General features: G+C 42.4%; 1 protein-coding gene across 2 annotated transcripts in view; it reads left to right on the top strand.

The window, feature by feature from the left end:
* ppfia3 (PTPRF interacting protein alpha 3) overlaps nucleotides 1-12,607 on the top strand; it is a 35,560-nt gene that overhangs the window by 16,393 nt on the left and 6,560 nt on the right. The window contains exons 13-26 of one of the 2 annotated variants that reach the window (XM_080906119.1): nucleotides 1,623-1,685; nucleotides 1,774-1,853; nucleotides 2,109-2,274; nucleotides 2,652-2,842; nucleotides 4,790-5,027; nucleotides 6,544-6,677; nucleotides 6,763-6,917; nucleotides 7,075-7,174; nucleotides 7,265-7,346; nucleotides 7,419-7,619; nucleotides 9,496-9,561; nucleotides 10,012-10,038; nucleotides 10,196-10,371; nucleotides 10,673-10,770. In XM_080906119.1, the coding sequence (XP_080762245.1) occupies nucleotides 1,623-1,685; nucleotides 1,774-1,853; nucleotides 2,109-2,274; nucleotides 2,652-2,842; nucleotides 4,790-5,027; nucleotides 6,544-6,677; nucleotides 6,763-6,917; nucleotides 7,075-7,174; nucleotides 7,265-7,346; nucleotides 7,419-7,619; nucleotides 9,496-9,561; nucleotides 10,012-10,038; nucleotides 10,196-10,371; nucleotides 10,673-10,770 (1,777 nt within the window). Of the gene's footprint in view, nucleotides 1-1,622; nucleotides 1,686-1,773; nucleotides 1,854-2,108; nucleotides 2,275-2,651; nucleotides 2,843-4,789; nucleotides 5,028-6,543; nucleotides 6,678-6,762; nucleotides 6,918-7,074; nucleotides 7,175-7,264; nucleotides 7,347-7,418; nucleotides 7,620-9,495; nucleotides 9,562-9,742; nucleotides 10,039-10,195; nucleotides 10,372-10,672; nucleotides 10,771-12,607 lie in introns of those variants that run through there. The other variant, XM_080906120.1, reaches the window with a different exon arrangement.

The following is a 12,607-nucleotide window of genomic DNA, read 5'->3' as shown; positions in this document are numbered from 1 at the left end:
CTGAGGGGAGCCGGTGCTGATGGTCCGGGAGTCCGAGACATTCTTTCCCAGCCTCACATGCTGCTTCCTGTCCGTCAGGAAGTCAGTGATCCACCGGCAGATGGGATCAGGCACATTCATCTGGGAAAGCTTGTCTCGGAGATGGTCTGGAAGGATGGTGTTGAAGGCAGAGCTGAAGTCCACAAACAGGATCCTGGCGTAGGTTCCTGGGGAGTCCAGATGCTGCAGGATGAAGTGTAGGGCCATGTTGATGGCGTCGTCTACAGACCTGTTGGCTCCATATGCAAACTGCAGGGGGTCCAGGAGGGGGGCCGTGAGGGTCTTGAGATGGGAGAGAACTAGGCGCTCAAATGACTTCATGACCACAGATGTCAGAGCCACGGGTCTGTAGTCATTTAGTCCAGTGATCCTAGGTTTCTTGGGGACAGGGATTATGGTAGAGGACTTGAAGCAGGCAGGCACATGACATGCCTGCAGTGAGGAGTTGAAAATGCCAGAAAACACTGGGGCCAGTTCGTTGAGTACATTCCCAAGCCGTGCCTCAAACATCCATTAGCTCTTTTTGTGTCTTACTTTCATTATTCCTGGAACTCATTAATTTATAAATACAGAGATTTACTACATGTAATAGACATAAACATCCAGATTAGAAATGCCTGGTGGTTGATTTTTTTGTTAATCTCTTATCTACAATCTGTGCTTTATTTGCACTATCAGCAAACAAAAAGGTTTCCTTTCTAAATGTAAACTGCTGTGATTTTACAGCAGGTATAAAGTCCTGTTGATGATAAATTCCGGGTGGGATTAGGTTTAAAGGAATGTGCTTAAAAGTGGAGCTTTTCGTTTGCAGGGTAGCACAGTGACTTGGTAAGATGCTTACTGAGCTGTTACTTGTAGCATTGATAGTTTGCTGTAAATGTAGACTTTAAATTATACTCCTGGATTTTGAGATACGTAACATTTATAGGTGACAAATATTACTTTATTGTGAACAGGTAACACGGACAAAGTTAGCCAGTGACACAGTTTAACCGAAAACTGCATGTCTTTTCCCCACATGTGATGCAGGTCATTGAGTTCTTGCTAAAAAAGCAAATCAGTAAAATGTCTGGGGTTCAAATTCGACAGCCAGCTGGAGACTTCTCTCCAAGCACTCTGGCTTCCTCCCACAATTAAAAAAAATGCACATTAGGTTAACTGGTGATTCTAAATCGACTGTAGGTATGAGTGGTCGTTTTTTTCCTTTTTGTTAGCCCTTTAAAATTAGCGGCCTGTCTAGGGTGTACCCCATGCCTCACCTCATAAGTGCTCAGATAGGCTGCAGTGCAGCTGCAGCCCTGAATTGGCTAAGCAGAAGAAACCGAATGGGTAGATGGTTATGAAGAAGTTGCATGCATCTGTGCTTTAATGCATACATTTCTATATATGCACTGCTGTTATTGTAGATGCAATCTGCATATGTAGATCATCTGTAATTCTAATGAAACACTGGCAAGAAATTGAGTCCCTGTAAAAAAAAACACACTGGTGGCAGACAGTAGACTAATTTTCTCAGATAGAACAAATAAGGTTTTCCTGAAATTGCCCTCATACTCTTATTACTTCTTATCATTTTTCTCCAGAATGCACTATCAGAGGAACTGTCCAACATGAAGAAACTCCAGGATGATCTGCTGGCAAACAAGGTGACCATACATCCAGGTTTTATTCTCAGGTTATGCTAGCAGACATGATTTTCCTCTTTTCTCTACCATTTTTTTTTTTCATTTGCAGGATCAGCTGATCGCTGAGCTGGAAAGGCTTCAGCTGGAGTTGGATCAGCTGAGAGCGAGGCCTGGGGGCTCTTATTCCAGGTTGGTACCATCATTTGGACAGCTTGTAGCTGTACGTCGACTGGCTACTGTTGGGCTGTATCTTCATTTTCCGTGCTCTTTTGATTTAATCCTCTATTATTAGACAATTTTAATTTTTCACATTTATATGTTCGTTTTGCAGTATCTCAGCTTTGGAGTTGGCACATGTTATGCTTTAGTACCCCACTTTGTTTGCTGTGTGTAGGGTTAATCGTTTCATCTTATCGTGTCTCATTTCTTCTTTTATTTTTCCAGTCGCTCTCTGCCAGGCAGCGCTCTGGAGTTGAGGTATTCCCACGGAGGCGGGTCCCTCCCAACAGGTTCCACCACTCACCTGGATCCCTTCGGTAATGCCTCTGCCGGAGGCGCAGGCAATCGTCACTGGCCCCGCTGGAGCTCTGCTCATGAGGACACTACCAAGGTGAGATATTTTAAAAGGTGCTTCAGAAATCACTCTTCAAATGTTTAAAAGTGAAAGTTGGGATCCTTTTTTTTTTTTTTTTTTTTTTTTTTTTACAAAAAAAAGGTGTAGCTCAGTGATACAGTGTAGTAATTTTCAACAGCACTGACTCACTGGAGCTCAAGAAATGAGCTAAATGGGATTTGAGATACACAAAATTAGATGTTCCTAGCATAGACTGTATACAAAAGATGAACCTTTTTTTTGGATGCTGCACTCTGCACATGGGTTATTTCATATACCTACAAACTCAATTTGATGTTGAATGATTGGTATTTGCAAATGGGATCAGATGTCCGTTGTGTAGTGAATCATCCTGTCTTGCTTTGTGTGTGCAGTACTCAGATTGGGATCACACTCTGATTGGGACTGGGTTCCAGCCAGGCATGGATGTGGGATGCTCAGACGATGAGGACGACGGGGAGGCTCGGTTTGGCTCCGAGCTTCTGTCACCCAGCGGACAGACGGATGTGCAGACCCTGGCCATCATGCTGCAGGAACAGCTGGAGGCCATCAATAAGGAGATCAAGTAAGGAACGCCAAGAGCGCTTAGAGATTCAGAGAAGTAAGAATGTGAGAAACACCTCCCTACATGCTGCAGACTGACTCACACCAACACCTGCTACAACCTCAAAAATAAACATAACAGCACCTCTCAGACATGTCCTGAAGAGAAAATGCAGTTGTGGAAGAATTAATCAGATCCTGCTAGTGATGAATTAATACATTATTAGATTGTTTATGGATGCACTGACGCATAAGCAGCAGTTGCTGCTATACTCAAGGTGGAACTAGTCTTAACAACTGTGGACCCCCTTTTTCATTCAGAACTGCTTGAATTCTTCATGGCCAGTGTTGGTCAAGTTACTTGAAAAAAGTAATCAGTAACTAATTACTGATTACTTCCCCAAAAAAGTAATCCTGTTACTTTACTGATTATTTATTTCAAAAGTAATTAATTACTTAGTTACTTAGTTACTTTTTAAAAACACGATTTACAACCTGAATAGGTGATAAAGCGATAGATCTTTCAGCCCAATTCTACTTTTTCTGCATAATCATCATACAAAATGTAATCAAATGGAAAAGTCTCTTTTTAAAACTTGTTTTATCAGTTTTAATCTTTTAACTTTATGCATCAAGCAAAAATTAAATTATCTGCAACATTCACTGACTGGAAGAAATTTGTTTAACATTTAAACCTATTTTCTGCACATTCCAGCACATAAAATAAAGTATTTTTGTGTGTTTACACTCAGTCTTTCAAATAAATGCAAGTGAAACATAGCAGAAAATAAATAAAATTAAAGACTAGCGGTCCTGTTGCTCTATTTTCACCTGTAAAGCAGGAGTGGGTTAGGCGGAGGTTTGCCCTGGTGCAGGTGTGCCGCAGCGGTCAGTTGAAGAATCCGCGAGTTTCTCTGTGAATTTCACATTACCTGGTAGCGCACTCGGTGCTTGCTCGGAAGTTAAGGGGTTTTCTTCCCACGCAGTGAGCAGCGGACGCTAATGTTTTTGTCACTTTTTATGGAATCAAACTCAAAGTAAGGTCAGTACTTCCACGCTTTAAACGCTGCACGCTCATACTCTCTCCCGCACTCAATATATTATCCATTGTTGATCTGCACACAGCTGTTGCCACAAACGTCGCACTTGCTTACGTCATTGTCATGAGACACTCTCGCAAGAAAATCACGGTTTTAGTAACGCAGTAACGCAGAGTGCTTACGGGAAAGTAACAGTAATCTAATTACCGTTTTAGCAATAGTAATCTCTTACTTTACTCGTTACTCGAAAAAGGTAATCGGATTACAGTAACGCTTTATTGCCCATCTCTGTTCATGGCACAGATTCAACAAGGCGCTGGAAACATTCATCAGAGATTCTGGTCCAATTGACACGATAGCATCACACAGTCGCTTGTCGGTTGCACATCCATGATGCAAATCTCCAGTTTCACCACATCCCAAAGGTGTTCTGTTTGGTTCACAGCTGAATTTGACTTATCAGCAATTAACATTTTGGGGAAACGCACTGATTAGCTTTCCTGTAGAGGTCTGAGTGAGGAGAATTTGCCTATTTGTCTAGATTAAATAATTAGCTAGAGCCATCAACTGCTAAGCTAGCATGGCGAATACTAGACAAAGCCATTTTTTACACACACACAAACACACAAAGTAGAAAAGTAAATTTGCCAACTTAAGTGACGCAGCTTATATGTGCAGTAGATATATTATTAGATAGAGCCAGGAGAGTTGATTCTTCTTGTCTCCAGTAATTCTGCTCTGCTGGCTGTAGCTACATTCATGACTATGGTATCAATTTTCACAGCAAGAACGCTACCAAGCTTTTTTTTCTCCAAACCGTCAAACTACTTCTTTAAGACTGTCCTGATTTGTTTAGAGCTCCAGGACACTTCTGGAGCCCTTTTCTGAGTTCTAATATTATCCACATGTTTGTTGCCCTGAAAACCCAGATTGATCCAGGAGGAGAAGGAGAACACAGAGCTGCGTGCCGAGGAGATTGAGAGCCGGGTCAGCGTGGCTTTGGACAGTCCGCCCATCCCTCCCTCTTCCCTGGGGAGAGACAGCACAGGACGGGGCTTCATCCCCACTTCCATCACATCCTCCACCCTGGCCTCCCCCTCTCCCCCCAGCTCCGGGCACTCCACCCCTCGTCTGCCTCACTCCCCTGCCCGTGAGACCGATAGACAGGTACGACTGGAATGTAGAGAAGAACTCCTATTTCAGTTCGTGTTAACCTTTTTACCTCACCTTGGTGTCAGCCTCCCTGTTTATGCAGACAGCTCCTCCAGACAGTGAGTCATTTAAATAAAGCATAAGTAATCACACAGATGGGGTCAAGAAGTTTAGTTATTCTTCAGCGGCAACAATGTCAGATTGGGAAAGTTTGATTTAAGTGACTCGTGGTGCGGTATGAAGGTTCCAGCAACGGGCAGATAGATTACAAGTAATGGTGCAATAAACAAAAAGCAAGCTGTCAGTGGTGATTTTGAAAATTGATCATGTTTATGTAGGCGTTCAGTGAGAATGGCAAGATTGGTTACAGTTAGGAAGCTGGATGTAAGCCAAGGAAAATAACTCTTTTAAGGCTGTAGCAGGAAACCTAGTCGGCTCCGGCTCCTCTTCACGTCAAAAAGGTGAGCTGTGCAACTAAACTTGTAAAATCAAAGAACTCCTCTTGCATTAATCTCAATTTTTAACTATTTGGTAAAAAAAAAAAAAACAGGAAAAGGATTACATTTCTAAACAAATAGGATATATTAATATAACAGTTGTTGATTAGTAGATTTTGCTCATGTTTTTCAAAGCAGGGCTTGCTGTTGTCCCCTTTTTCCATTTTTTAGTTGTTTACATGCATCATTGTTGGACAGAGTTGAGAGAATCAGGTCTGGACAGCGTCTGAAGTTGACTTTCTCGAGTATAACGCACAGAAAGACACTGACAGCTTCAGACAAGTTGTTAGAAATGGATATATTTTGTGCCGTTACGTCGCAGTCAGAAATCATTCGAAGGCAAAACTTCAAACGTTTTATTCAGTCTAAATCGAGCAATTTGTGGCTAAGATGAATCTTATTGTTGGGACCTACAGTCACGTAAATAACAAGGTTTTCACCGTGCTGCGTGCAGTCCTGTGAAAAAATACATTCCATGATTCAGCAGCTTGTAGAACCACTTCTAGCAGGAATAACCTGAAGTATTCATGAAGTGATCAGTTTCTGTGTGCCTTTATTAGTCTCTCACATTGTTGTGCATTAATGTTGCTTATTCTCAATATTGGTTTGCATTCATTTAAGCACAGCGCTCTTAGGATACCACCACAGCATTTCATTCTGAGCTCCGGCTCGGTCTTTTCTGTTTTGGTGTAGATTCTTTTTGTGGATTTGCTGCTGTGCTTGGCGTCGTTGTTCTGTCGTGTGACTTAATTTGGGCCAAGCTTTAGCTGTCAAACAAATGGAGTCACATTTGACTTTAGAATCCAGCAAAAATGTAAGAAATCTGTTTCGGCCAGTCTCAGTCACAGTTGTGGCTTGGCAATATTAATAATGATGCTACAACAGGTAAAAAACATACTTAGAATATAGTAGCTAATATTTTTTTAATTTACAGACAAAACATTTAAGCAGAGCAGAGCTCACAACATCCATAAAATTATAATTTTTGTGTTTGCATCTACTGCAAATTATACAGTTTACATTTTATATTCCAGAACAGCAAAGATGATGACCGATCCCTCGCTCTTCTTGACTCTACACCTCCTCCCACTCCTCGTGCGCTGCGATTGGACAGGATGGCCCTCACCCATCCGGGAGCGATGCTCGATGACCCCAGAGAGTTTCGCAGGTAAGACGGCTGCGCATTCAAGCGTGATGCTTTCAATGTGTATTTGTTTTTCCAACTTTAGTTACTTTCTTTGTCTCTCCTTCAGTCTCTCGGCAGATGGCAGCAGCACCAACAGCAGCCAAGATTCACTCCACAAGGCCAGCAAGAAGAAAAGCATCAAGTCTTCCATCGGCCGGCTTTTTGGGAAGAAGGAAAAAGGAAGGATGGGCCAACCTGGACGGGATGGATCTGTTTCTCTTGGTAAACTGATAAAAGATAAGGGAGGGACTGACTGAGCATGAGTAATCCATGCTGTCAGCATTTACATCTAAACACTTTATTGGCTCGGTGAATTCGGAGCCAGAAAAGTGTTCTTATCTAGTTCTTGCAATCTTTGACATCACTGTATGTTTCCCAGCATCTACACCCTCTGAAGACCTGGCATCTGGAGACCCAATGGGAATGAATAAGACGGGAACTCTTGGTCCAGCAGATAAAGACCGCCGCAGCAAGAAGAAGTCAGTGAATTATATGCTGTGCGTTTCATATTTTGATCTTTTAATCGGACAGCACCAAATAAGAAATCTCTCTGTTAAATCTCTTATCAGGCATGAGCTGCTGGAAGAAGCATGTCGCCAAGGACTTCCTTTTGCATCTTGGGATGGACCTACTGTTGTGTCGTGGTTAGAGGTAGGTGATCATAGAACTGAGATCTAAATGAAACTTTCATCTTGATTTAATCCACTCCTTGCCTCCTTCTAGCTGTGGGTGGGAATGCCAGCTTGGTACGTCGCCGCATGCCGTGCCAACGTGAAGAGCGGCGCGATCATGGCCAACCTGTCCGACACGGAGATCCAGAGGGAGATCGGCATCAGCAACCCGCTGCACCGCCTCAAACTGCGGCTGGCCATCCAGGAGATGGTGTCCCTCACCAGCCCGTCTGCCCCAGCCAGCACTCGCTCTGTGAGACTCTGAAACTGCACATACATTTAACAAGTCCATAGCCAAGGGGAGCACAAAATTATTAGCTATAAATTATAAAATGCTCTGGTACATAAAAAATGCATATCTACCTCATGGCATTATATGAAATAGTCACAAAAACCCAAGCCCTTTTTTCCATGCCGTCAGCACAGCTTTGAAACGGACGTATTTCATTTCAAAATATGTTTCATGTCTGCACCACATATGTTTACAGAGTAAGTACATCACCATGGTAACCAAGAAAACAGAGCTTCACGAAGCCGCAACTTTGCGCTTTAACCCAAACGGTGATCAAACATATTCGAGTGATGTTGGTCACCTAAATGTAACCAAACAATGAATGAACGTGTAAATGAAAAGCAAAAGAAATATACAGCAGGAACATGAACGGTAGTGTGAGAGGTGAAATTACTTATGCCTCCTGCTTCTCCCGAGAATTAGACTTTTTCGCCCAGCATGACGGATAAATAGATTGGATTTTGTTCATTTTTGCAGAACTTCCATAAAACTTGGTAATATCTACAGATGGGAGTCGTTTAGGCTGTGGGTTTTCGAATCCAATTAGGTCCAATGGCTTATGAAACTGCAGATGTATGTGCCTAATATCTAGGATTATGAGTGGGTCATTGGAAAATGTTCGATCTTGTAGGGGGTCCCTGCTCCTAGAGGCTAAAGGGGGGGACCTCCAAAATTATAAGCCCTATTTTAAAACTCTCATTTACCTTAAAGAATGAATATTTTCTCATGATAAAAAGATCCCAGTCTAGACAGCTTCCCCCTAGAATTAAAGGTAAAGAAGCCTTTAATCGGAGCACACTAAGACCTTAAACGCCTTCATATGTCGATTTATGTATTCATTTGGGACGGATATCTATCTTTCTGCTGAGTATAGACTTTTTGCTCAGAGTAGCGCCTTGCCGCATCCATATTTAAAGTCTGAGGTAAATGTTGAGCCAGATGTTTGTTGTTTAGAGACTGGCACAAATTATCAGATTATAGTCTCTGTGAAGGCCACATAATTAGCGCCAAATGTCACAGTTGCTAGTCATAAAATTAAAATGTGACTTGGAATATATGATATTAATAAGGAATGATGTAATAGAAATAGCCTGTTGGGGCACATGACATGTAGGATGTAGGATTAGAAAGAGAAAGAAAGAAAACAGATGCAGATAAAAATGAATGCTAACAAACATGAAGCCTATTCTACACGTGATAAATGTCCAAAATGATAAAGATATGAATGGAAATAGGCTCTGCTGGGAGTGACGGGGTTCACCTTTGTCATCTGGAAAACATTGGCAACAAAAACTTTGCCCTCTCCCTCGGCAACAAAGACAAACCAGATGTTGAAAAATGTAGTAAAAGTGCTGCACGCACATGCATTTGTGGCACTGTTTTTTCCTCCGCTTCCTCAAGCAAGATAAAGTGAAAAATAGCTGAAAGCCATCTTCTTTAAGGCGTCTGCTTTGGAGCTTTTAACAAATGGCAGATTTTGGTTTTTCTTGGCTTTCCCTTTTCTGCATTTGGCTTCCTCTCTATTTACAGTAGAAATCATATTAATGATACGGTGAAATGCGGAAGATGATCAATCGTGCAATTTTGCCCAACAGGCTGAGCAGATTCATTAGTTATCGGTTCACATAAGCCCATCGAACCTCTTGTTCGTGGAAATCACCATGGCAATGAGTCTTCTGTTGTGGTTGGCTGACATCTTTTGATGTGGCTGTTTTGGCATCGCGAAAATGTTCGAGTGTTGACTCATTGCTGTAGACAGACAGTGAAGTGTGGTGTGTGTGCATTTTTTGTAATCTTTTATCTCACTGCTTCGCTTCTTTTGTTCACATAACTGCAGTCTACCAGTAACGTGTGGATGACCCACGCAGAGATGGAGTCTCTGAACGCCGCCACCAAGCCCCCGGTTAGTGCCCCAGCCGTCCTGTCTCTGTCTGACAAACTGCCCTTTTATGGTCATGGTTATTTTATTTTGAATAATGTTGAGCGTCTCGTCCGGTCTGAATCACGTTGATGAGTCTCTCCCCTCCCTTCTCCTCTCTCTCCTTGTACTTCTTTTTTGTACTTCTGTCTCTCTGTGGGCCCAGGCCATAGTGTTGAGCATCTTCTTCTCTCCCTGTTGTTGCCGTTTCAGTGTGAACTGCTTCCAACTAATTACCCGTTCACTAACACACTGTTCCTCCCTTTTGTCCTCTTTTCCCGCTGCTGCTGTTGCTGCTTCCTCCTCTGCTGCTCCTTCACTATCTATCCATTCGTCCACCTTGCTCTTCACCTCCGCACCCCTCTCCCTCACCACCTCCACATCACTCTCTCTGGCTCTGTCTCTCTTCGTCTTCCTCTTCTCTTCTCTCTGCAGGAGCTGAAAGAGTTCAGCTGGGATCAGGTAAGGGATCAGCTGCGCCTTTTTGAAAAAAAGTTCGCGCAACATGCTGCGTATTTGTCACTCATTTCATCTCTAACAGCAGTGAGTCATTTGCAGCGCCATCAGATACGAGGCCGAGCGTGAATCAGTGTTGCTCATCTGTGGTTGTCCCCTCCAGATACTGGCCTATGGCGATATGAATCATGAGTGGGTGGGCAACGAGTGGCTGCCCAGCCTGGGCTTGCCGCAGTATCGGAGCTATTTCATGGAGTCCCTGGTGGATGCTCGCATGCTGGACCACCTGACCAAGAAAGAGCTGCGAGGACAGCTCAAGATGGTGGACAGCTTCCACAGGTAGAGCTCGGCTTCATAACTCATGCTCTTTTGTCACGTCTCGTGTTTACAAAACTCTTACTCTCCTACCTTTGTGTGCATGTGACAAGGGAATTTTGAAGGTGTTAAAAGACAATGGTTATGGCACTCTGACAGCTCAGTTGTGTGTCTCCAGGCCTTCTCTGAGTTCTCTTTTGAAGGAGTGAAAGGGTCAGAGGTGCTGGGTTGTTAATGCTTTCTGAGCACATGTGAGAGTGGAAACACGCCCTCCTCGGTTAACCTGCTTGAACCCCTGACCCTCTGGCTCTTTGCCCTCTCCCAGGGTCAGCTTGCATTACGGCATCATGTGCCTGAAGCGTCTAAATTACGATCGCAAGGAGCTGGAGAGGAGGAGAGAGGAGAGCGCCCACCATAACAAAGGTGACCCCTTGTTTCTCTGCCATTATCTCACCTTTCACGCCCCAGTGGAGGGATGGTATTGTACAGTTCTCCGAGCCAGTAGAAGCAGCTAATTCGTTTATTCATGTGGTGCTTTTGTGCTGTGTAAAGCATACCTTAGTGACTACTAACTGCAGGTTATTTGTTTTATTTGACTATTAATTTTATTGCATTTTTACCATCACCTTGTTGATCTGTTAGACCGCGGTTTTTATTGCCTGTGCTATTTCATGTGCCGTGCACAGCTCAAGTTTAAGAAGCAAAGCATTTTTTCTTGTGGAAAGGCAGAAATCCTGTGTGTTTCTGGAGCTCATCGTAACCAAACTGGACCAAGCACAAACTAATAACTAGCAGTCTTGGTTAAATACAGCTTCGAATAGAAACTCGCACTAATCTGGTGGTGTCGTAAACATTTAAACTTCTACCAAACATCAATAGAACATCAATCTTATCACAGCCGTAACAAGCTGATGTGAATACCATGAATACATCTTTTCACAGCCTCCTACATGCTGTCCCTGAGCAGAGAACAAGTCTGACTGGTACCATCTCCTGTTTGGCTTACGTGTCAGAAAAGGCCGCTTCCCACCTGGATTATCAAAGTGTAATTCGGCGTTTATGTGTGAACTTGAATCTTAGCTCCTTATACAGTTTTAAATAAACACGAGCCGCATGGCTCTACAAAGGCTGAAAATCACCTGCATCCGCTAATCGAATCTCTGGATTCAGATAAGTTTGTGATATTTTATTGAGACTAACGAGACCATACATGAAGCTCAATTTGATGTATTTGTAAAGTTATGATGCAAAATGCAATTGTGCCATGTCTTGCATGGGTAAAGAAGCTTTTCAAGCATTCTTTGGTTCCCATCTTGATAACTTCGAAGCAGGGTCAAACCACACCTCTGCTAAAAACTGTTATGCATATCTGTGCAAAATCTTTTGAGTTGTTCTGATAAAGAACAAACCAACAACATAAAATGCAGTGGCAGAGGTAAAGATTCATACCTTATATTTATATTGATACTGATCAGTATATATTTTTAATTGTTGTTGTTTTTTTAATTCTAGTATTTGTTAACCCAGCAAAGAGCAAAACCCCACACAATTTACTGTCTGAAACAGAGAAATAGCAACAAGCACTGGTACCCTGGATATTTTATCTGTTTTAAGTGTCATATCACCATGTTGTATAGGTGGCTGATCAGTTCAAGTTATAGCTTTCTTCTGTCTGAATTATTTTCTCAGATTTGGCTGCTTCACCCTGTTTCAGTGTGACATTATGTTTGTTTCTGACCTGCCATCAGTCTACACTGCCAGCACCCTTTTACCAAACTGCCTAACATCTCTGCGGACGGTTTCCAGACTAATAAGAATTTATCATCTGCATAAAGGAGTAATAAGATTATGTAATCTCCGTAAAATGATGCACTATTTGAGAAGCTAAAACATTTAGAAAACAGTTTTTAATGACTAAACCTTTCCATTCTTCACAAGTTTGGGGGTTTTAGAATTTTAGCAGGGAAAGCTGCTGTACTGCTTTTAACTTTTGTCAAATCTCTTTAAAGTAAGCAGATGTAAAAAAGGAAAGTCTTTACAAGTAAACTATAAAAATACTTTCTTGCATCAGCGCTGGCATGTAAAAAAAAAAAGTGAAACAAAAAAACCCTTAATAATGGTTATTTTCTTTGATTTCTCACGTTCCTGGGAATTCCTGTGTTTAGACCACCCATTGTTTTTCCCCCCTCCTCGTCATACCTAGAAGAGATTATAAGCCACAACCTTCTAGCTTGGCTGGATAATGATTACATAAATGTCA

Source organism: Rhamphochromis sp. 'chilingali' (genome assembly GCF_963969265.1).
Source record: "Rhamphochromis sp. 'chilingali' genome assembly, chromosome: 15".
NCBI lineage: Eukaryota > Metazoa > Chordata > Actinopteri > Cichliformes > Cichlidae > Rhamphochromis > Rhamphochromis sp. 'chilingali'.
Note: the sequence above shows the minus strand (reverse complement) of the source record. Positions and strands in the feature narration are given on the sequence as shown.